Here is a 23761-nt window from a genome sequence, read left to right on the forward strand (position 1 = left end):
CCCAAGGTTTGGAGGAGCTGCAGGACTTTCTTAGTGCTCCAGTTGGGAACTGATGCTGGGACTCATTGCTGTACACGTCGGCACTGTTCTGATTTCTAGATTACAACTTGTGTCTTCAAAACTTTGTTCTTATCTGGCCAGACTTGACATAGTCTGTCATCTCCATGCATTCAGAAGAAAACATTTTGCTATGCGTGATATAGTCTTGTTTTGGTCTAGGACTTGATCTGGGAAGGTTGTCAGACCTTCCTGGCTGCTTGCGGTGGGCCTGGCGTCTGGGATGTCACTTCTGTGAATACTTTGAAATCCTGCCTATCTGGAGGAATGTGCAAATCTGTATAAGTGGTTTGCACTGATTTAGGGTGAGGCTTAGGGGCCACTTGAAGTGAGCTTCCCCCGCTCCCCATATCTTTGTTCAAACCCACAGTCAGGGACATACTGTGCTGTTAGCTAAAAGGTTGAGCGTGGTGGGAGAATTGCATTAACAAGCCCCAGCGTCTTAGCTGTGGAAAAGCAGCTCATGTTCTGCAGTGTCTCTCTTCTGAACCACACCATATGGCCAAGCCCAGCATCTTCAGCTTGTCAGCAGTAATTTGCTGGCTCAGGAAGGACTGAATCTTCTTTTCTGGTATTAAGATATGAATAGTAGGTGCTTGCTGAGGTGGTACAGGCCCAGGCTGTGCCTGTGTGTCAGCAGAGGAGAAACTTAATACCTGGGGGCTGAGGGGGTAGAAGGCTTTGCTTTCTCAGGTCGGGATGGTTTGGAGCCCATCTAAATGGGCAGAGATGTGACCTGTGGGATCCACCTTCTGCTTTTCTTCAGTCTGAGAACTGCTCATATCATTTCTGGAACTTGCAAAGCTTCCTGGGTGGCAGATGGATGAGGCCTTTTTGGAACCCATCAAACTAATGAGTGCTTCTGTCCAAGGGTGACCTGCCTTTGGAGGAACCCTGAGCTCCTTACCTGACAAGGAGAGGTTTGTAGCAGCAGAAGTCCTTCTGCTCTTGGAGCAAAGAGTTGTCAACAGGAATAGCTGATGTGATCACAGAGGGAAAGTGCTTTGGGCTAATTCAGAAAGGAGGGAGCTGCTTGCTTTTGACCATCTTGTGGACTCTTCTAGGGCCATTTTTCTTTGGACAGTGCTGAAAATATGTGAGTGAATCAAGATGCTCTCTTGTTGTGGGATTTCAGCTGTGAGCTTTCCTATCTGCTACCTGAAACCAACAGCGGACAAAGGACATTGTATTTGTTAGAGGAAAGACAAGGTTACTTACTCTAGGTCTCTGGAAACAAAAACAATGCTCCTTTCCCCTTTCCTTTCAAGGGCAACGTACGGAGAGAAAAAGAATTGTCCCATGTAAACACAATTCAGGATTCCAGCAACTTAATGGTAATGTTGCCCATGCAGATGGAGTGAAAAACTGGAGAGCAGTGCTTGTTGGATGGACGTGAAGATGCCATCAGCGTCTTCAAAACCCTGGGCCCTGCCTGTGAACTTAACAGAGAGACCTGTCTGCAAAATTGTTCCAAGTAGACCTCAGCCCCGCTGCTTCCTTCTGCCAGTGGGTTTGGAGCTCTGGGTGTATGTTCAGAAAATGCGCAACCTGCAGAAGAAGAGGTAGGGGAGGGCTCAGGCATGTGCTGCGGGAGGAACTGGGGCTGTAACTTGAGTCTGTTCTTACTGACTGTTTTCCCTTCCCTTTGCCAGTCTGCCAAGGTGGTTCAGGTTGGCTCATTTGAACAGCACATTCCCGTCTTCTGCCTAAATTACACTTCAAGTCTTTTCTTATGGACAGTTGAGCTATGGCCTTTAGAAGCTGTTATATGTGGAGTGTTTTAGTGTGCTTGAGTTTGTTCATTGACCTTTAGTTGGTTCTTCTGCCCTCGGCATTGTGTGTCTGAGTGCTTTCAAGCCTGCAGTAACTGAACTGTATGCAAAGTTCCCAGAACTAGCTCTGGCGGTGGGGCCCCAAGGATGTGGGAAGGGCAGATGGGTTTTAGAAGTGGGTTATGTTTCTATTAATAATTGCTGTCCTTGACTGTTGTCCCTTTACATGGCAGCAAAGGCTTGGCAGAGTGCAATGCAGAGAAAAAGCCTCCTCTCCCTTCTCCTTGTTTGCTTAGGTCCCAAACTGAGTAGTGATGTTAATTAGATAAGTCAGATACTCTGCAAACCAGCCTGTTCAAGAACAAACGTTTTAATAAAATGTTGTGTGTACTGGAGGGTCATGTCACTGCTTTGTGACTGAGTAGTTACTGTGGGAACACCAGGAGAGCACCCAGAGAGTGTGCAAGTGTGTGTGTGTGAGTGTATCAGGCCCTGAGGCACAAATTTCAATTCTGGTGGTTTCCACTGGCAAATATGGCCTGAGTGAGATGCTGTCCTTGGAGCTGGGTTTTGTTGCTGTAGGCTGTTCTGTGTTGAGTGGATGGGAACCCTCACTTCCAGCTATTCAAATAGCACAACAAATTTGATCTGTACTAGACTGCAATGTGATGAATTAGGGAAAGTGGTCTCTAGCTCAGCTTTTAGACTGTTTACAGCTGAACTCAGTCTCTTAAAGAGAACCTGGATATTGGGAAGAGTTTTGTTTGTGTTGAAATTTGAAATGAATTTATGCTGAAATTTGATTCTTGCTCTGTTCTTTTCTGACTGGAACTCAACATTAGTCCCTGTGATAGTGGCTCATTCCTGCATTTCAAGTCCTCTCAAGATTCATCTCTGTTAAGCTGCCTGAACTTAATCTTGCTGATTTGAGTATAAGGTGTTCCTTGTCTTTCTTCCATCTCAAGCAGTCTTTCAGCTATTTGAAATCGTTTTTTTCTATCGGTAGAATCCCATCAACACCTGATGATGACATCAGATAACTGCTTCTAGTGATCTAAAATGTAAATGTGCCTTGGAGCTGATGGAGGTTTGGTATGATCCCAAAATGGGTCCCTCTAATTCTACATGCGGTATCAGAAGCTCATTCTTACAAATTTTTATGTGATCTAGCAAGTGGATCAGTAGAGAGAAATTAAACATTTGTAATATTAGCAGGCTTAATATTTTTATTTCCCCAGTAAACCAGAAGTTGAGGGCAGGGACTGATACTGCACTGGCACTGCAAGCAGCCTTCCTGCACAAGTAAAATAGCCATTTAAATGTAGGCTCTGCAGTGAGCTTGAAATCAGATATTTGTGGGGGAGTTTGAGGTGGGAGCTCAAATGAGAATGAGCTGCTTCACAATCCCATTCTCCCTCTTGCTACTCAGTGGTTTTGGGGGCAAATGAGCAGTGAGACAGGAGAGGTCACAAGTGTGTTTGGAGGGAGAGTCTGAAACCACCTCTTTTGCCCCTTTTTTTTTTTTTTTTTTTTTTTGGACAGTCCTTGTGGGTTGTCCTTCTTTGGAGGATACAATTTGGCTGCCAAGTGTTGGGTGTTTGGAGCCATACAGAGCCAGCTCAGCAGGAAGATTGCCAGGCAAATAGAGTTGGATTTTAGACAGTTTATCCACTACTCATAGAGGAACTGGCTTTGTTTCCTGGCAGCTGAAAATACGCCATTCTGCCTGTTTGTAGGAAAAGTGTATCGGGACTGGGATTTTGTAAATGCATCTCCCCATGCCCCTTTGCAGCAGGAGGAGGCAAGTGCTGGGTACAGACATGGGCAGAAGATACTGGAGCAGGAGGATACTGCCCGGGGGCCTGTGGGTGCAGGGTGGCAGGTTGTGCCCCCAGGGAGAGAAGCCAGAGCAGCACAGAGTGCCCTGGCTTGGCCAACACACCTCAGCCTTGGCCTGTGGGGACTGGGCCCTGGCTCGTTGTAAGGATGGGTTTGGGGGAAGCACCTTTTAGGGCTCAGCAGAAAACCACTATGGGAGATGTCAGCTGGGCTGCTGCTATCACAGCGATGATGAGCAAGTTGCTCTCTTGGTCTGAGTACCGCAGTTAAACTTCCTGTGAGTGCTCTTTGCCTGAGAACAGAACAGAAGCCACCTTTGGACACTTACTATCTTTTTGTCTGAACCTTGCTTTTCTAACTCTGGACAGCTGAGCTATGTTTTTTCTGAGCAGACATCCACCTTTGACCTAGTTTTGACTTTTAAAAATACATTAAGCAGAAATGAAAAAGACAAAAAGAGCAAAGAGAAGCATCTGAATAGAAGAGCAGGACCATGCTGTGTCTGTCCAAGTCATGAAGGGGCTGACTTTGCAGCAGGCAAGACATTTCCGAATGTAAGCTTTCAAATGCATGCACTGTCCCTTCTGAGAATTTTGGATATGCGTGGCCTAGCAGGGAGAGCTGTAACTCAGAGAGAACTTGGTGGAGGGCTCAAGGGAGCACATTTCCTTTTTTTTGAAGCTGTATCGCTGGTCTTGCTTCTCTCTGCTGGCTCTCAAAGTGACAGCACGGCATGCACCATTGCCAAAGGTGTTGAGAAATGCAAGGGAGGAAAGTCAGCCTGGAGGCTAATGTGCAGAGTGCCTGTGGAAAAAGTGACAGCAGGAGAGTTAATGAAAAGCAGACACCAAGCACTGGAAGCTGCTCAGCCAAGGAATTCTGCACAGTCCAGGGTTTTCTCTGGTATCCAATAAAAATGTGTTACAATTTGGCTACTGTCTCTATTACCCAGGGGAAAGTGGTGGAGGCATGAATAGCCTGGGTACGTGGCTTCTGCACTGTGCACCACCTGGAAGAAAAAGAGGTGCCATGTTACTCCTGTGATATGAGTGTGCATTTTGAGAGCCAGGAACTCCAAGTTCCTTGTCCAGATCCCTACTGTGACCCCAGGGGCTGCCTTTGTCCACTTGTGGATGCAGTCAGGAAATCTGGATGCTCCTGTGTCTCATGCCTAGGAGATTGGATGCTCAGAGGTGCTGAGCACCCACCATGTCCACTGAAAGCTGGTGTCCACACCACTGAGGTGTGTTAGCTGTGTGTCCCTGAGTTGTTATCACCTAAACAGTGTTTGATCTGGGGTTGGTACCTTGATGCTTGGGCTGAATGTTGAGGCAGTTGCTGCCTGGAGGGTGGCTCCCTCCAGGTTTTTTTTTTGTTTGTTTTGTAGTTTTTTGTTGTTTTTTTTTTTTTTTTTTTCCCCTCTGGTGCAGTGAGTAACTGAAGGTATACAATGAAGTAAACTTTTTAACCATTGTGTAGCAGCATGGGTACACTGCAGTCTAACTCCTCTAGAAATGATGGTCTTGCTTTTGGCAGAATGGAGGCATCCTGCCTCGAACTGGCCCTGGAAGGAGAGCGCTTGTGCAAGGCTGGGGACTTCAAAGCTGGGGCAGCCTTCTTCGAAGCAGCAGTGCAGGTGGGGACAGAGGACCTGAAGACTCTCAGTGCCATCTACAGCCAGCTGGGCAATGCCTATTTCTACCTAAAAGAGTACTCCAAGGCCTTGGAGTACCACAAACACGACCTTACCCTGGCCAGGTACGCATGTCAGCAGTGCTTGAGTGAAGGCAAGCTCTGTGGGGTCTGAACCCAGCAGCCTGAGGGAATCTGCCCCAGAAATAGGCATCCAAAAGTAGCCCTGAAGCATGGGGTGACTGTCTCATGGAGAACTCGGGAAGTAACAAGAATGGGCCAGCCACCTTCAGAGCAGGGAGTTGGAGAAAGGGATATGGATGTGGGGAGGGTGCTTGGAGCAAGAGCAGGGCAGTGTCCAGTTCTCTCATCCCTAGGTACTTGTCATAAGTACACCTGAAGTCATTGGAGCAGTTCACCTGAGACAGCTAAACAGGGAATAAGGATCTGTCTTCAAAATTGAGAATGCCTATATGAAGCACTCCAGCCAGGCATGTGTGCTGGGAGCTGCTGGATGTGGTATACATGCCATGGCAGCACTTGCTACAGCTTGAATTCTGCCTCTAATAATTGGTGAATAAAAGTCTGTGAGCACTTTAACACCTCTCTTCCTTCCTCTGGTCATCTTGTAGAACCATCGGGGACCGCATTGGAGAAGCCAAGGCAAGCGGCAACCTCGGGAATACATTGAAAATACTTGGGCAGTTTGATGAAGCTGTCGTTTGTTGCCAGAGACACTTGGATATTTCTCAGGAGCAGGGAGACAAGGTATTTAGTTCATGGCATCCAACGGGAAATATTTCTTAGCTTTAAAAAGAATCCTTCTGCAAGTCAGTAAATGTGTTATGGTGAAGGTGGGCTTTAGAAGGAGGTGGAGTGTAAAGCTCTCCCTTTTGGCTGCCCTCGCAGGTCTCATGCTGCTGACAGTAGCAGCTTCCATGACAGTGAAGATGGGAAAGGAAAATGTGGGCCTCCTGGCTTTGACCATCTCTGCCCAGCAATGGAAGGGTCCATATTGAGATGTGAAGTGTAATACCTTGCTGCTCCCTGTTCTTCCTCCTTTTAGGTAGGTGAAGCCAGAGCACTCTATAATATAGGAAATGTTTACCACGCAAAAGGAAAGCACTTATCTTGGAACATGGCCCAAGACCCAGGCTACCTGCCTCAAGAAGTCAAGGAGACGCTACAGAAAGCTTCAGAATATTATGAGTAAGTATTCAAGCTTGGACAAGCCTTTCTCCTGTGGGGAACAGAGCTAGTCAGGCATCAGTGATTGCTAAAATGCACACAGGTACACCTTTGTTCAGCTTATCCTGCTCGGATCATAATCTGCATTTGTGGTGTTTCTGTTCTGCTGACAGCTTTCAGGGTCTGCAGGTTAGCTGAGCTCTTGATAACCATTAGGCTAATAATAACTGCATGAGGTGCAAGATGACAATTTTTACCCAGTCATTGAAAGCATTTCTCATAGCGGGGATTTGTTTCCTGGGCCACTGAGGATGTGGGAGCTCTGGAAGATGTTTTTTTTTAAAGAATGAGACTGTGGGCTCAGCATTGTTGAAAATCAGGTCACTGAATAAGATTTTGCATATTGTAATGAATTAGGAATATTCCCCTGAGATGCCAAGTTGCAGTGGCAAATTAATCTCAAGGAAGGTGAGAGAGGGACTGCAAGCTTTTATTAAAGTAGAACTAAAATTCATCCTGACATTGCCTTGGTAAAACTCACTGTAGTTCGAAGTATGATCATGCATTTAAATTTAATAGTCTGCTCCTTCTCGGACCTATATTTGGAAGCTAAACTGTTAGCTCCTGTAGCCCCTGCTGCTCTCTGCTGGCCTTGATGAGAATGGATCCTTGTGTGTCTGCATTGCTGAGGCCATGAAGAGACTCCTTCACCCAAGGGAAGATGCTTTCACTTGAAGTCCCTGTTGTCCTTCTCATGGATCTGTAGCTTATCTTGCTTGTAACATCCCTCCCTTTCCTAAATAGTTTCAGAGATCACTCTGATGACCCACACAAGAAGATTGTCACCAGACTTTTAGGCTAATGTTTTTCTCCTTCAGAGTTCTGCTTCAATAATGCAAGGGGGTTTAAGTGTCCTTTCTAAATTAAGAGAGTGATAAGATCTTATATCAAATCTCTTCATATCTGAGGATGTGATAGTGCCTATATGTAGCTCAGCATCCTTTTTCTGAAGAATGGTGCATGTAGCATAGCCAGTGGGTAAATCTGTGCCAGCTGGGAGCTCTATGCTTCTCTGTGTGTGCTGTTATGTGTAAAGGGGGAAAAACAAGGTAAAGAAATGCTGGGAAGCTCCATGAGCAGAGTGCTGGCATGGGACGATGGATCTTGCCCCTCTCCCTAGGTTTGTCCCTGTCTTGCTGTAGGTCTCCTTTCTCCTGTGCTCCTGGTTCTCCCCTGTACAGTGAGGTGGCCATTTCTTCTTTAATGTGGGATCCTATCAGACTGTCAGTGTGTGAGTGCTTGTGCAGTTCCTGTACACTGCTGCAGTTCTCCTGAGGTGAAGAGAGCAGCAGGGACTTACAGCACTGGATCTGCAGAGCTCCCAGAGCTGCAGCTAGCACAGATCACCAGCCTTTCACCTGCCACGGGGTGACTGTGCACCGGACAGGCGGCTGGGGAGGGGAAATGCCTTCTCCAGGGTTGGCTCTCCTTTCTTTACCATGCAAGTTTCTTTGCTATGTTTCCTGCAGTGTTGGCTATATCTCACCAGAGACACTGCTCTGATTTCTTGCAGGAGGAACCTGTCCCTGGTGAAGGAGCTGGGGGACAGAGCTGCACAGGGCCGTGCTTATGGCAACCTCGGCAACACCCAATACTTGCTTGGCAACTTCAGTGAAGCTATAGCCTTCCACAAGGAGGTAGGAAACCTCTGCGTCTTCTTCCAGGGGTCAAGGGCTGAGACTGGCTGTTGGGGAACAGCCTTTCTTCTTGCTGCAGCCAAGGAAGTACAGGGAAATGTTTTCCTCCAGCTGTTTTTCTCCCTCGTGTATGTATCTCTGGGTCTGGCCCTGTTGTACCAACTCATGCTGAGCAACATCCTACTCCAGTCCCCATCAGCACTTAATCAGCCTGAGGAGAAGGGTGCTGTTGGCTTGGAAACCAAAGGAGATACCTCAAGGCAAATTGCAGCTGGGTTTAGCAAGGCTTTTCTGCTCTTAATTTGTATCAGTCTAGATTTTAATAAATGCAAGCCATGAATTTAATTAATTTGATGAAAGAGCTGTTGATCGGGAGTAAATGTTGCTTGTAGAACATAATAACTTTCTGTAAAGCTTTACAGAAGGCTGAGGTAATAGAGTCCCTGCCCCAATTCAAGTGCAATTCAGCTTCTATTTCAGAGTACGTATTAGTCTCCTTGTAGTGGAAGCTGCTCAGCACCTTGGAAAGTCAGGTCTGTCACAGCTCCTCTGATTTTCAAATGCTGGGGAGCAGCAACCGGCACTGCTTTGGCAGAAGGGGCTGGAAGATTCTGTGCAGTGTTTGGAACTAGGAGCAGGTGCTGTGAGGTAGGGAAGCATGGGGAGCAGGGGGACACAAGAGAAGAGGCAGGACTGAGGTGTGGGCAGGGGCAGAGGTCCGGGGAGCAGCACAGACGGAGAGATGGAGTGCACACACGTGCATGTTGGTTCTGTGCTGCATCACAGTGCTGTGACAGCCTTGTTCCTGCACGTTAGTCTGCTGATCAGCCACATCCCTTCACAGCCTGACCTACAGCTCTCCATTCTCCTGTTTATTCAACTGTTGAAGTATGTGCATAACTCCTTCTGCACTTCAGCTAAAGAGATATGTACTTCCCAGGCTGGAGTAGGAGTCAGAGGAGGATGCGACATTACTCCCACTTTTCCAAAGGTCCTTCCTGATGCTGAATTGAAAAAGAGGGAGAGATTTCCTGCTGCATTTGGTCCCAATAGGCATGCACACTACTATCTTGCTGGGTGGGACCTTTGCAAACCAAGAAGTTAATCTCCTAGAAGAGTTGTTGTGTAACAGAAACGTGGCAATGGCCAGCTTGTACTCACTAATCTGTGTCTGCTGCAGCGCCTTGCTATTGCGAAGGAGTTTGGGGACAAGGCAGCTGAGCGGAGAGCGTACAGTAACCTGGGCAATGCACACATCTTCCTCGGGAGGTTTGACATCTCTGCTGAGTATTACAAGTAAGTGCCAGGGGCTAAGGCAGACTCGGGGCACATGTTCCTTGGAAATCTTGACCTATTGCAGTGAATTCATAGGCCCAGGGGGATGTGATGGGACCTGGAGGCCAATTGCATGCGTGGTGCTCAGCAGTAGTGGCGAGTAATACAGCCACCTGACAGCCTGCAGTGTGTTACAGGCATCAACTTCAATGCAGCGCATGCCAAAGTGGTGGCTTTCCTGTCACCTTGCAGAGGTGCCCTGCAGTGACCAGGTCTCTTCATTCTCACCTCTTCCATGCAGGAAAACGCTCCAGCTCTCCAGACAACTCAAAGACCAAGCAGTAGAAGCCCAGGCTTGCTACAGTCTTGGGAACACGTACACACTGCTTCAAGACTATGAAAGAGCAATCGAGTACCATCTAAAACACTTGGTGATAGCACAGGAGCTAGGAGACAGGTAAAGCACTGCCTGAGGAGATGATGTCTCTGCTCGGGTGGGTTCAGAGTGCTACCCTTCCCCCTTAACTTATTGTTCTCTGCTGCTGGGGTTAAAAAGGAGTGACATGTATTCTTGAAAATCTTTAGAAATCTCTCAGAACCCAGGCCGTAATCCAGTCATCTGTCAAAGATGTAACGTGATTGATGTCTCTATTATGTCATTCAAACCTGGAGATTGTGCCCTTAATGCTATGTCTGCGTGGGCTGAGTGAGATTTCTAGTAAGAGGTACTTCAAGAAAATGCATTGTATTCAGCGCTTTGCCATCTGGCTACCGCTGTTTTATCCCAGAAAGGCCCCTCTAAAGCTCCCTTAAGTTCACCAAAATTGTATATTCCTTAGAAACTGTGTGGTTAGGGCATAAGTACATCCCACTTTGTCCTGTTGCTCAGAGATGAGGCTGGAAACATCCAGGCAGAAACAAATGATGTTACATAGAGCATGTGGAGATGATGTATTTTGCTTCTTAGCCTCATTCCTCCTTCTGTAGGAGGCTTAGCCTAATTTTTTTTTTTTTTTTAATATATATATTTTTGGGGAAGTGGGTTCCTTTCTCCTGGATACTCTCTGTGATCCTGGAGCCTTCTTGCAGCTGAAGTGACTTTGCAGCCACCTTGTTCTGTGTCCCTGCTGCCGGCTCTTGGGAAGCTGGGTGTCCTCCACTAGATGGAGCAGAGACATCAGAATGGGAGATCTGTGCCACTACCCGGGCAGTGTCTGCTCAGAGAAGGTATAATCCCACCCAAGGGTGAATCATGCTGTGGGGGTGCAGGCCTGTGGGCTCCTGCATTTCTGGGAACACACCCTATGAGCAGAAGGTATTGAACAGGGTGACAAGAAAAATGTTTAAATGCTGATCAACCCGCCCAAACCTCTGAAAAGGGAGTTGCAGTCATGCCGAACCTCCCCCTGCGCCCCCATGTGCTTTTTTTATCCCATCACCCCCCACATCTGTTCGTTTGCAATGCTGAGCAGGCTCTGATGAGCAGTAGGTCTCTGCCTGCTTGTGCAAACAGATGCTGAAACCTGCTCTAGAGACAGACACCCAGGGTCTGGCTTGGGCTGGGGGTGAGGTTGAGGGCTTCCCCAGGACAAGTTTCACATCCCCCTGCTTCTCCTGGCTTCTGAAAACAAGCAGCAGTGCCCTAGTAGAAGCCTTGTGGAGATGGATCAATACTTGCTTGGCTCTTGAAAGCCATTTCAGTTTGTGCATGCTTCCTGGGTGATGCAGTGCTGGTATTTACAGGAGAACGTTGTGTGCTTGCAGTGTTCTCTCCTTGTCATGTTCTTGCTAGTTTAGCTCTGGGCTGTTCTTGAACAAAAGGGCTGAATGTTACATGTGCCCTCTTGATGTGTTGTGCATCTCTGGAGAGGAATACTTGCTCTGTGAGTTAGAAGCTGGACAGGAGCTCTGGCTTCTGCTCTCAGCCTGGTGCTCACAAATGAAGCCAAACCATTCTGGGTCCTTGCTGCACAATTTTAGCTTTTTTGCCACTTTGGGTGCAGGTCCGCTTCTGAGGCTATTGCTCATCCCCTGATCTTACTGACCTCAGCATAAGAGGAGTTTAAGATGTACAGTGCATTTCATTTTCCTTTATAGAACCTTCTTGTAGGCAAAAGCACAGCTAGGAGATCTGGCTGTTGGTGCTGTTGAGGAGGCCCTGAAAGGGCTGCTGTGCTTTGCCCAGCATTTCTGTGGTTGACAGTTTCCTGTTTTGCAGGGTGGGAGAAGGAAGAGCCTGCTGGAGTCTCGGAAATGCCTATGTCTCCCTGGGGAGCCATGAACAAGCTTTGCACTTTGCAAGGAAACATCTTGAAATCTCCCAAGAGGTAAGAGAAGCTGGTTCAGATCAGAGGGAATCAGTCCTCCCTGTTGAGAGGAAGACTTTATGCCAATAAATTATAGTAATGTAGTTCTTCTCTTGGTATGACTGCTCTGGAAAGCCCTTGTCTATGTGCTGTTTCAGTGGTGTCTTTAGGAACTGCAGAGCTTGGCTGGAAAATATTCTTTTGGTGGGAGACTTCCAGCCTTCCCCTTAATTACAGCTAATACATTTGCTGTACATTGCTTTTAACTGATATTCCTGGGTGAGAAAAGACCTGGGGACTAGCTGTCCAGTCTGCTGGCCAAGGTGGTGTGTACCAGCTGGTGTGAAGGAACTCAGATACCTCTTGGTGTCCAGTCTGTTAGTGAGACCCTCCCCTTTCCTGAGCACAAGGCTGTGAGATCCTGACTGAGGTGGACCCTGTGATTCTAGCTCTGGTCTGACCCAATTTGCTGGCAAGTACCTGGAGAAAACAAGGCCAGCTTCTAGCCAGCGGCTGAGTGCTCTAAACCTGCTGTATTTTGCATTGCAACAGAATGTATGTTTGACAAGTTATTTTCCCTCAGTGGAGCTGGCAGGGGGTCCCAGCTGTGAGGTGGTAAACTCTAGCACTGTCCTGATGCAATTAGTTGCTGATGGTGGCCAAGCACAGCCTGCAGCTAGCCCTGTACTGCTGCCATGCCGTTTGTGGTTTCATGTGTGTAGCTACTCTGGTTTTCACAGATGTGCTTGCCTAGATAGCTGCAGCTTTCCTAGTGCAAGAACCATATACAGCATTTTTAGGGGGCTCAGAAGTACAGAAAGCAGAAAGCAAGAATTCCATTGTTTGTTCTTTCCAGTGTGTTATGAGGAAATTGGCTGTGGCCTCTTTAGTCTTCCCCAGATGAAGAAATTGCCCTGATGAAGCACTAATTGAAATCACTGTATGTAAGTGCTTTGTGCGCTCTTCTGCCTGTCTATTAGGTTGGCTAAATCTTGAGGGTACGGCTGACATACCAGCCTAATTACGTGTTTAATTATACTTATCAGATGTGCAGAAGAAATACTGTTCTTTGGCCCTGTACATTTTGGGAAAAATTAACTTTCCCAGCTTTAGTTTGCTAGGACTTTTGCAGCACGGGGCTGATTACTCAGAGCCGGATAGCAGCTTGGCAATGTGCAGTGCGGATGAGGGGTGATGGGAGAACAGGAGCAGTACTGGTCCTGGTGACTGCTGGGGGTGGAGAGGAAACCCAATGGGGTAGGGGTTCACAGTGTTCCCATTCTGGGGTGATGGCTGTGATTACAGGGCATGTCAGGAGCAGGTTACTCATGGCAGGTGGCTAATAAACTCCCCCACATCATTAATTATGGAGCAGTGTAGAGACTGTCCATCTGTGAGGAGAGCTTGTATTAGCTTTTAGCAGCTAGTGATCTGTTATAAAGCTGATGTTTTATTTTAGCCTTGGGAACTAAGTTTGCTGCTTGTGCTGTTGTGGCAAGCACCAGCACTTTGCCCAGGAGAAACCTCGTGAAGTTAAACCTCTGCACGCTGATGTTTGTAACTCACTTCTCATCACCCTTTCCCCATTCAACCCCAACAAAAATTTGATGGTGACATTTGAATCCAAATGAAATCTGCTGAGGGTAACCACATTAGAAGCTGCTACAGGATGTTTGGAAGTTACTGAAAAATTTCCTCTGAAACAGCGAGGATAAAGGATGTGTACCTAAAAAACCTTAGAAGCTGCCCCAGCTCCCAGACACAGCTCTGGAGTATCTCTTCCACCTCTGCATATGGCAGGGGGCTCCTGAGAAACCGAGATGTCTGAGCTGAGGGCAGAAAAACAGGGCTCTGCTCTGGTGTGTGTGTGGTAGGTCCTGCCTAGGATCATTGTCCTGCCAGTGTGTTCCTCTGATGTTAATAGGGCCTTGGAGATGATCTGGAATGAGTGGAAATAAGGGAAGCATTTAACAGAACAGCAAGGACTGTGAGACCTAACCAGGACATAGTAATTTCTCTGGAGATGATGTCAACAGCAAATCTCTTGTAATTGGCAGGGGATTTGTGCCTGATGATAAGCTGTTTGATCTGCCTCCCTTTACTAGTGCTTGGGGCTTTGTCATAAATAATGTGTGGATTTATGATTTTGTTCTCGGATGGCTCACACCGCAGTCTATCTCGAAGGACCACAAAAGAGCTGTTGCAAGGCGTTTAGCAGGGAGTCGGGCCTCTCCAAGGGAACAGCCAAGGTCTTCCTCTGAAGATTAGAGGCTGTTTCTGAGTGACCTCTCTGTGTTCGCTAGTGATGTGCAGCACAGTAATTTTCTTGTTTGGCTAAACTTTGAGGAGGGCCCAGCAGCATGTCCCATTTTAAGTAGCGGGAGCCATTGGACAGATCTCTTCCTGAACACAGAACATCAGCTTCCTTGGCCTCAGGCCAGTGAGAGATGGGAATTTTGGAAAAATTTGGAGTCTAGAAGATTTTGGAATCTTGTGTGGGCAGATCACTAGGAACAACTCGAAGCTGTATAGATCTGAGCCAGGAGAAGAGGGCTTTTGGAGCATCCAAGCCCTGAGTGTGACACTGCCCACGTGGCTGGTAGTAGTGTGGCTGTCTGGTGCTCAGTAACTATGGAGATACTTGAGGAAGGGGGGTGAGAGTTTCAGGGCTCTCTGCCAAGCCATATGTGGCTACAGGACGGACCAGACATGCATGTTTACCGCTGGGACAGTTCTTTAGCAGTGGGTGAGCTGTGTCCACTCAGTTCATTGTACTGAACTCCATGGAATTGCCTTTTGAGATGCAGCCAGCGCGCAGCATAGCGTGCATGGACCTTCTCCCAAATTACCACTGAGGAATAGTTTTGGAGAGTTGGTGTTGAAATCTGGGCTATATGGTCTCTCAGGGTGTCTCCAAGTTCTCTTTTGGCTGGCTGCATGTTTACTTTGATAAGGGACTGGCAAACCCTTTGCTAGAGGCTGCTTGCTTAGGGCATGTTGCCTTTTAACCAACTGCCCTGTTGGTTTTCACCCTGTAGATCGGGGACCGGAACGGTGAGCTGACGGCACAGATGAACATGGCCCAGCTCAAGTCGGCCCTTGGCTTGAGCCCCGGGGATGAGGACATGGGTACAGCTCATCACTATTCTGGCTATGAAGCACAAGGTGAGTTTGTGAGCTTTTGCTGGCACTAAAGGACCCCGCAAATGACTTGGTATGGTGCATGGGGAGGGAAGGTGTTTGCAGGTGGGCAACATGGGAGGAAATACAAATGCCAGAGCCAGGCGAGGCTCTCAGCTGCCTCAGAAAGGAGACTGTGGTATGTTTGCTTTGTGCTTTCCGTAAGCTGCAAGGACAGGGAAGGATCTGCCCCAAAAAGGCCACAGAACGAGTTAATGGAATTAATCTGCACTGGGAATGAAATTCCACGTACCAAGCAGCAAATCAGCTTTTGTCTCTTTTAAAGCTTTGCCTGGCTCTTTTAACTGATTTGGCTGATAAAGCAAGCTTTCAGGTGACTGGCAGGGATTTTTGGCTGCTCGTGTTCAGATTAGCACCCAAGGAGCAAGCCTACAGCATGGGCTGAAGGCAGGTTGTGAGCATCAGCATGCTGGTTGCCGTCTCACCCCTGGAACACCTGCAGTGGTGCCCAGCTTGGAAACAAAGATGTGGCAAGACGTGGTTATGTCAGACAAAATGACTTTACCCACCACTCTGGGCCCGGGGTCGTTCTGCCTTTGCTCCCCAGGGAGCAGGAGAGCACAGCCGAGTCCACCACAGCGCGCTGCCAGCCTGACGTGTGTCCCCGGCGTGGGGACCGTCTGCCTGTCCTGGAACTGCCCACTGCAGACATTTGTGGGTGCCTGGCATGGGGCACTTCCAGCTGGTTGCTCTGTCGCTGTGGACAGACTTATTAATTCACACAGACGAAACTGCATCCCAGGAGGTGCCAACTGATTAAATGTGACCTTGTTAGTGCAGACACGTTTTTCTCAGGCGGTATGTTCTCTTTCCTGGTGGTAGAACTGACGTAGAAAAGATGATGCTCGGGTTGAGGCACGGTGCTCTGGGCGGGAGAAAGGCTGGCTGTGCATGTTTGCTCTCTGTATTGATCTTGAAGGCGTAGCCTGCTACGTCAGTGCTAAAGCTTTTCCTGCAGAGTTGAGCTGTGGGAGAGGGAGGCAGCGTGCCTTGCCGTGCCCCATCAGGAGCTGCCCGGGAGCCGAGTTGTTCCCTCAGAGGCGGTGTGGGCCACGATGGCTGCTCCAGCCTCCTTTTGCAGGTCAAGTCCATATTTATAACTGCTGGGAAACCGATTAGCTAGGGCCTTCTGTTCGTTCCTGGCACCTCGTTAGGGGCTTCCTTTTGGCGAATTATTTTGCTCTGAGAGGGGAACAGGAAATTAACCTTGATGTTGTTGCTGCTCCTGGGACAGAGTGAAATGTGGAGGAAATGAGTTGATGGGGTGCCAGGTGCCTCGGGCTGGGAATGGAGGGGTGCAGGGCAGTGCCAAGGACCGCACAGGGATGAATGCGCTGCGTGCTGCGGCACATTTGACTGGATGTGTGAGCATACTGTGTGAAGAGCAACAGTGGAAGGGGTCAGCCTGGATTTATCTGTGAGAGGGGCTCTGCAGCTCTGACCATATTGCATAATGAGGAGTACACAGACTTTTGTTAGCTGGAAATGGTTGAAAAAATAGAGTAAGGGGGGTCTCTGCTCTCATAACACATTCCCCACTGAATTTGGGCTTGAATGCAACCTGTCATGGACTGGTCTGGTGTCCTGCTGCAGGAAGGACAGTGTACCTTGGGAGTCAGGGAGGGTCTTGGTCCAAACAGAGCCCTTCCTAGGGAGAGGTGACCCTGGTGTGTGGCCGTGTCCGCCACACGGGTGGTGACACAGCCCCACCAGCTGCATCTCCCCTCCCAGCACGAGCCTTGCAGGGCATGCAGCACTGGAACGTTGGGATTTTTGCACGTGGTAATCCTCATCAGTCACTGGACTTAACTCTGAAGGTGAGGCAGGACAGGGCAGAGCCAGCATGTGGCCCGTGGGCTGTTCACTGCCCTCCAGTGAACCAGATGTGCCTGTGCTGTGTTAACATTTGGAGCCAGGAGTGGTTTTTCTCTCATCAGATGGAGCCAGAGCTGGTGTGTGTGTGTGTGATTGCTGGAGGGTGGGAAGAGGGGCTGAGCAGCTCTAGTCAGAGGCAGTGTTCGCTGGAGGTTGCAGTGACCTTGTTAAACTGTGGTGCCATTGCTCATGTTCCCAGGGCTGGGGCTGTTGTCAACAGAAGGACAAAGTGTTCTCTGGAAGAACCCCAAATGACTGGGACTTGCAGTGTGGGAGAAGGAGGGATCCCAGGGTCTAGGGCAGGTTTCCTTGCAGAGTAGGCCTTCCCAGTCAGCGGGACATGAGGATGCTGCCTCTTGCCATGTCATCAGAACCTGTTGGGGAGGTAAAAATCAGCTGCCGTTGTGTTTCATGGGCTGGGGCTGTGCAGCAGCATCTTGCCAGAGGAAGGGAGTGTGTTGCCAGTGCTTAGCCACATGCGTGCTTTTACACATGCATCTCAGGTGGGAAGGATGCTGTCCTTGTTGCATAGAGATTTGGAGAGAGGATGGATCTGCAGGACAGCCTGTGGAGAGGAGCCTGGCTCCCTTGATTTCTCCTTAGCTTTTATTCTGGCTTCAGCTCTCTTATTGTGAACTTCAGTGGAGGATGAGAGGCCACCAAGGTGTCTCTAAGCTCTTGAGAAGAAGGCTGTCAGGAATTTTGGTACCCTCCTGTGCACCTATTAAATGATTAGAAAAGTGTAATTATTTATATTATTAATAGCAGCAATTTACAGCAAGAGGAACATCTGTTTCTGTAATAGGAAGCAGGTGAGAGAGTTGAGATTCAAGTTGACTTCTGAACCAGCCGTGCCTTTTGATGTCAACAAATCTTGTGGTGAGGAAAGTTTTTAATTTTCCCTGCTTAAGGTTATAAAATGGCTGCATATTCATAAGGATGCTAAAATCATCTGATAAGGCAGACATGTTATAAAACATCTTAATTTCATCAGGCAGGTAGAATAAAGTTTCATAGCAAACTTGAGTTCTGGGAAAATCTGTACCGTTGGCTGAGAAACTCTGAGCCAGATCATCAGACTCTGATGTCCTTCACAGGTTACCTTTGCTTCGAAGTCTTGGGCATTGCCCTCTGCTTGGGGCGTGGGGGTGGAAGAAGTGTCTGATGTTTTCCTCTGCTGTTTTGCCTCCCCTTGCTGAGCTTACTGCAATTTTAATTAATATTCTGAGAGCAATTGGACGTCAGAAGACAAAGCTGGAGGCCAAGGAAGTGGGGCAGTGCTGCAAAAGCCTTGTGAAAGCAATGACCTTGTCAAGAAATGCAAACACAGAGAGCTTAAAGCAACAAGCTGAAAGAAGCTAGGGAGTAGTTAAAACATGAAGTGAATAAACAAAGGTTCTGTCTGTTTCTCTAATCAACTGCAAATGTGGCCCTGAAAAATGGTCTTGCCCCCTTCACACACCACAAGTTAAGAATTGAGTATTGGTAGGCTTTTGCCTCTGGAGAGAAGTAAGGGAACTTGCTGTGGCTGTAAGGGAGTTATTTTGTAGGGGTGAAGGCAACCGTGAACAAGAAGCAGTGCTGCCTGGAGCTGGGAGATGTCCCTGGGTGCAAACAGCCAGCTCTGCCCTCGACACCGCTGCTGGGCGTGCGGTGGGAGCTCTGCCTGCCCTTTTCCAGATCAGTCGGTTTGGGGTGAGGCTTCAGCAGCTGCTCGGCAAGCACTCGCTGTGCCTAGTGCCCTGCTGTAGCAGTGACTCGGGAGCGCTGAGCCGAGCCCTTCCTAGCCCGAGCCTGGTGGCAGTGCCAGCCTGGGCTGTCCCTGGGTGGGTAACTCGGGTCTCTGGTGTACATTGAACAGTGCTGCCTTGCAACGTGCCCCTTTTCAATTCCTCCTTGCCAGCTCTCTCCAGCCTGCCAGCTGGGAGGGGAACGCAGAGAAGGGGTGGAGGTGCTGGACAAAAGGCAGGGAGAAGCCCAGGCCAGCCTCAGGGCTTCTCCAAAGTGAAAACTGACTCTGGGCTGTTTTTCTTTTGCTCTGGGCAGTGTGTCAGCAGCTGATGGCAGTGGTAGTGTTAGGAGACACTGAGCAACACCTCATCTGACAGCTGGGTGTAGGTGGGGAGGGATGTAGGTGTTCCACAAGGCGTTGTAGATGCTTTCAGAGCATTGTAAGCTGGTTCCTGGCTTGGCTTCTGTGCTGTTTGCTGTATGCAGACACTGCTGCCCAGCTGCGCTCAGCAAGCTCTGAGGGAAGGAAAGGGCTTGGCCATGAGCCTGACTTTCCCCAGTTTCTGCACATCATCTGCTGAGAAAGGGTAGGCACTAGGCTACTCTGCTTGTTGGGTGTTCAGGAACCTCTGTGCTGGGCACCACTTGTCCCTGCATGAGAGGCAGCCATGCTTCAGGTGGTTATTCTCAGGTGATGAAGCGGGCAGCTGAGCCTGGGAGGGCATGAAATCCCACTCCTTCCTGAGCAGTGGTCAGCTGTGTGGCTTTGAATGTGGGTCTTTGCATCCTCGGTGCAGTTTTGAGCTTGCCTTCTTCACAGGAATCTTTGAACCCTTGGATCAATTAGACAGGGAGAGAAGAAATCTGCTTTTATGTTTCCCAGCCTGTTTGTTTTTGTTTGTTTGCTTGCTTTAAATACCTTTGAAGTATCTAAGAAGTGTTTAGGGCTGTTGAAATATGCTGGATTGACCAGCCCTCTCTTGATGCAGAGCAGGGAGACGGCAGTGCTGCTAAATCATACCAGCCTGTGCCTGGGGCTAGGATGCTGCTCAGGGACAGGGATGTTAGTTCTCTCTGGTTTGCTCAATCTTCCTGTGAAGGACTGTGCTGGGTGACAGCAGAGAGATTTGGCCTTCTGAGACCAGTGTCTCTGACAGTGGGACAGCCCTGCTCGCTGCGGCTGTGATTTCAGCATCTAGGTAGCGTTTGCCTTCCACTCGACAGATGAGTGCCGAGATCACATTGCTAGTGGCTATGGCATGGAATGTGCACTGTTCTTACTGGTCAGACTGAGCAAGCATAGTAATTGAAATTGCTTAATATTAAGTATCCTCACCTGTATTTGATTTTTCCCAAGAGCTGATGGGCTGCAGCTCAGCCTTTTTTCATTCTGAAAATGAAAGCCTGAGGCCATGCTGGTTAATTGTACCTGCTTCTGCAGGGTTTTGATGGATGAGGTTGTTAACTGAAGCAGAGTTGCTTTTGGCCAAGTGGAAGGCAGAATGCAAGGTGGTCTGGTTGCTTTATTGTGCTCTAACAGATGCTCAGTGGACCCTTAGCTTCTGAGCTCAGAGGAGTGCTAGCACAAATGTTCCCACGTGCCCTCCAGTAAGGCACCTGCAGGAAGGTGTCCAAAAAGACCCGAGTCTCTGGTGGTCCTCGCTGTGATGCTTAAGGGAGCAAAGCAGGAAGGACATGGGGGGCTTCTTGGGTGAAGATTTAGGACTTCTAAGGGATGCTTCCTCATTATCTTTATAATGAGTTTTTTTCTAAATCTGAGTAACCTCTGTGGTTACAGCTATTAAATCATTCCAGTAGCACTGATTGGGGGGATGAACTTCTGAGTCATTTAGATTTAAAACGAGTAATTTAACACTCAGTTCAGACTGCCCCAATACTGGCTTTATGAAGTTTTAAAATATTCTCCTCAAAGCGTCAAGAAGTATTTAATGTTCTTCTCTCATCTTGCTCTGTATGCAAGCCTCCTTTCCAGTGTCAATGTAAAGTACCGCAAGACTTCTCAGCTCGCAGCAGAGGAAATGCTCCAGGACTGGAGGAGCAGATGTTGTGCTAATGAAACTCAGGTGCTTGTTTTATCTTGATGCCAGGGGAGACTGCAAGTGCTGGAAAGGAGCATGAGGAAGAGGCCAGTTCTTGAAGCCTGTGGCAGAGAAGGTACAATGTGGATTTTGGCAAAGCCATCCATCAAATCAAGGGATCTCTTGTTGTGGGGAGAACTTTTTGGAAATTGCCGGTTCCTTACATAAACTTCTGATCTGGGAAGTTCCCTTTGGCTGTTCCAGGCTCCTGCAGCCATCCCAGCTCTGTTGTGTGCTGTCTGGTTCCTGAATGCACTTTCCACAGACAGTTTCCTTTGGTAACCAACGTGTAGGAAATGCCTATGGTTATGATGATTCTGTCTGACAGTATGGTATTGCTATTAGGAGCAAGATGCCTCTGCTTACTGTTTTTTCTTGCAGCCCAGAGCAAGAAAGGGGCCGAGAAGAGAGTTGTCTTTCTCACACAGCTAGAATTACTTTTTAATCTTTTAAAGGTTTTTGGATGGATGACCATGGTCTGCTTTGGCACTTCACTGAGCAAGGCAAAGCCAGACCCTCAGCATAAGTCACTGTTATCTCTTGACTGACCTCAGGAACCGTACTGCTTCACTCAGCAGCAAGGCTGGCCCCTGCCCTGGCAGGGACAGGTGCTTGGACAACAGACCTTTGCTTAGCAAAGAGACCTGGTTCATGTAGAGACAGAGCTCATTCGAAGTCCAGTGTGGCCAGCTGTGTCCCAGTAGCCCGGCTGCCGCAAGCTGGTGACATTCACAACAGCATCCAGAAGGAGGGCTCCTCTATGTTGTCCCTCTTTTTAGAGGGTTTTACTGTGAGTGTTTGATCACTGCAAGGCTCTGACATGTGTGTTGCTCCTTCCCTTGCCCGCCCTGAGTCAGTGTTTAGGACACAGCTGCTGTAATTGCGTTTGTATAGCTGCTGGAGATGTTGCCTGTGTTAATCACTGTGTCACTTTCTAGCTCAAACTGAGTTTCTTTTTGATCTCTGCTTGTTCAACACAAGCTGATAAGGGAAGATGGGAGGTCACGAGGCTCTGCTATATACTGGGAGACAAAATCTGCTCTTAGAAGACAGTCAGGTGTTCCTGCCAAGCCTTTCATGGCTGTTCTTAAATTAGCCCTGAGGTTACATGCCTCCTCCCAGCCTGTTCCACCCAGTTCACTTTATCTCCCAGAAAGTCCTCCTGTCCCCACAACTGTTAGTCTGTTCAGCAGACCATTGCCTGGGGGAGGTTATGGTTATAGGAGGCCTCCTTTAACATGACTCCAAGCTTCCCACAAGCTCCAAGGCTTGTGTTTGACTATCTGTTAGATGTCACATGGCAAGGTGCTCCGCATTTTCTAGATCCTGCAAATACATATCAAAATGCTTCATTCTTTGGCCTGAGTTGCCAACACTTTATTTGCAAATAAGCCTTATTCCAGCCTTACTCAGTTAGAGAACAGCTAATGCCCATTGCACACGTGGGGAAAACTGGAATCAAAGATGTGCCCATCGTGTCAGTTAGTAATAGTTTGTAAAGCTACAAGTTGTAAGATCACCTTGCTACTCAAACATTGCAGCTCTCCTCAGCTACATTGGTTTTGCCCTCATTGGGGAAAAGTAACTCCCTTACACCATCTCTATCTCCAAGGAGGGCTTTTGCTCCAAGTCTTACTTCTTCCACGTGAATGTGAAGGCTCTTCTGGCAAGTGGGCCAGAGTGTCTCCTTATTCCCTCTCCCCATCTGAGAAGCCTCTGTGCTAGCTGCTCACCCTGCATGCAGTCAGCCAAATGTCAAGGGGCTCCTGGTGCCGTGTAGATGTGCAATACTGCTGTTATTTTCAGCTAGTTGTTCAGCTGTCAGACTGGATTCTGGAGGATGCGAAACTCGGGTGACACATATGCAAAGCATCTTCTGCCAAATCAAGCAGACGAGCATCTTGATTCAAAAGTAACTTCTCTTTGTTACTGCATATTGTATATACTTTTTAAATAGGAGCAGTTTTGCCACAGAGAAAAAACCTGCAAAATTGTTATTCTGGAGAAGGTTTTTGTAGTGCTGAGGATCTGTCTGGAAGGTTGATATTTGCTCAGCTGTGTGCCAATGAATACAGCATGTTATAGCAAACATGCTGGAGCCCAATCTTCCCAGCAGAAGAGGTTTCATTCCAGTCCTCCTGGCTCCCAGTTCTGACACTGGAGAAGTGAGGATGGAGGGTCTTACATGGGAGCAAAGCATTCCTGAGGAAGTCTGATGTGACACCATATTGAAAACAAGCTCCCTATAGCTTTCCCTAGCCCTTACCTATGGGTTGACTTTATTATTTTCATGTTACGGTCCTTCCTGCTGTAAGCCATACCTGCTCTTGACTTTTGTCTAGACTGTGCAACCAGAAAAGCCCTCAAATAACTGATAGGGAGAAAAAGGTTGTTTTGCCCATCTAGCTGTATCTTCAGACATAGAAGGGGCCAGAGCTGTCAGGATTCCCCTGGTCCTTTCCTCTCTAGAGGACTGGGGGGTAAGCAGATGGTCCTTCCCATGGATCAACACACAGCAGCTTAGTGCCAGCTTTTTATGGCGCAGTCATCATAAATAACTGATATTATTTGCTTTCTCTATTTAGAGAAAAGTATTGTTCTATCCCAGTAACAACTGGGAAAACAAATGCCAGCATTTATCATGCAAATGCTGGCAATAATAGAGGTCAAGTGGATTTATAGTGCCAGAACCCATTATGTGTTTGAAGACTAATTAAAGCCTTAAATGAGATGCTTGTCCTACTGGAGGCTGCTTTTTCTTTTTTTTTCCTTTTTGTTTCTTGCTGCTGTGATTGCTTTTTTTTCTTTTTCTCCTCCCCCCCGCCTCTTTGAAGAGCGTGCTGTAATAATGGAGCACTAACGACAGAGCTTTCCTGATTAGATGTCAGTAACGTATGATTTGAGATGCTCTGTAAGCATTCAGATTCTTGGACCATATCTCCACTGTCACTTCTGAGCTTGGTAGGGTTTACAGACCAGTCTTCCACCCCAAATAACTGGCTCCCTGGTCTAATTTAATAATATTGAACAATATTTAGAGTTCTCTGCCAAAATCAAGGTTCTGAACAGCTGGGGTCTGTACAAATGTG

At 48.0% G+C, this 23761-nt stretch overlaps 1 protein-coding gene across 3 annotated transcripts in view; it reads left to right on the forward strand.

Annotated features, from left to right (window-relative positions):
- Positions 1 to 23761, forward strand: part of GPSM1 (G protein signaling modulator 1) — an 81996-nt gene that overhangs the window by 21188 nt on the left and 37047 nt on the right. The window contains exons 1-9 of one of the 3 annotated variants that reach the window (XM_032999563.2): positions 695 to 1619; positions 5205 to 5426; positions 5933 to 6068; positions 6367 to 6509; positions 8062 to 8185; positions 9366 to 9481; positions 9762 to 9917; positions 11679 to 11787; positions 14805 to 14931. In XM_032999563.2, coding sequence (XP_032855454.1) covers positions 1444 to 1619; positions 5205 to 5426; positions 5933 to 6068; positions 6367 to 6509; positions 8062 to 8185; positions 9366 to 9481; positions 9762 to 9917; positions 11679 to 11787; positions 14805 to 14931 — 1309 coding nt within the window. In that variant the 5' untranslated portion in view covers positions 695 to 1443. Of the gene's footprint in view, positions 1 to 694; positions 1620 to 5204; positions 5427 to 5932; positions 6069 to 6366; positions 6510 to 8061; positions 8186 to 9365; positions 9482 to 9761; positions 9918 to 11678; positions 11788 to 14804; positions 14932 to 23761 lie in introns of those variants that run through there. The other 2 variants (XM_032999558.2, XM_042786745.1) reach the window with 2 other exon arrangements.

The sequence above is a fragment of the Tyto alba genome, unplaced genomic scaffold, assembly GCF_018691265.1.
Source record: "Tyto alba isolate M040663 unplaced genomic scaffold, T.alba_DEE_v4.0 Super-Scaffold_11, whole genome shotgun sequence".
Classification (NCBI taxonomy): domain Eukaryota; kingdom Metazoa; phylum Chordata; class Aves; order Strigiformes; family Tytonidae; genus Tyto; species Tyto alba.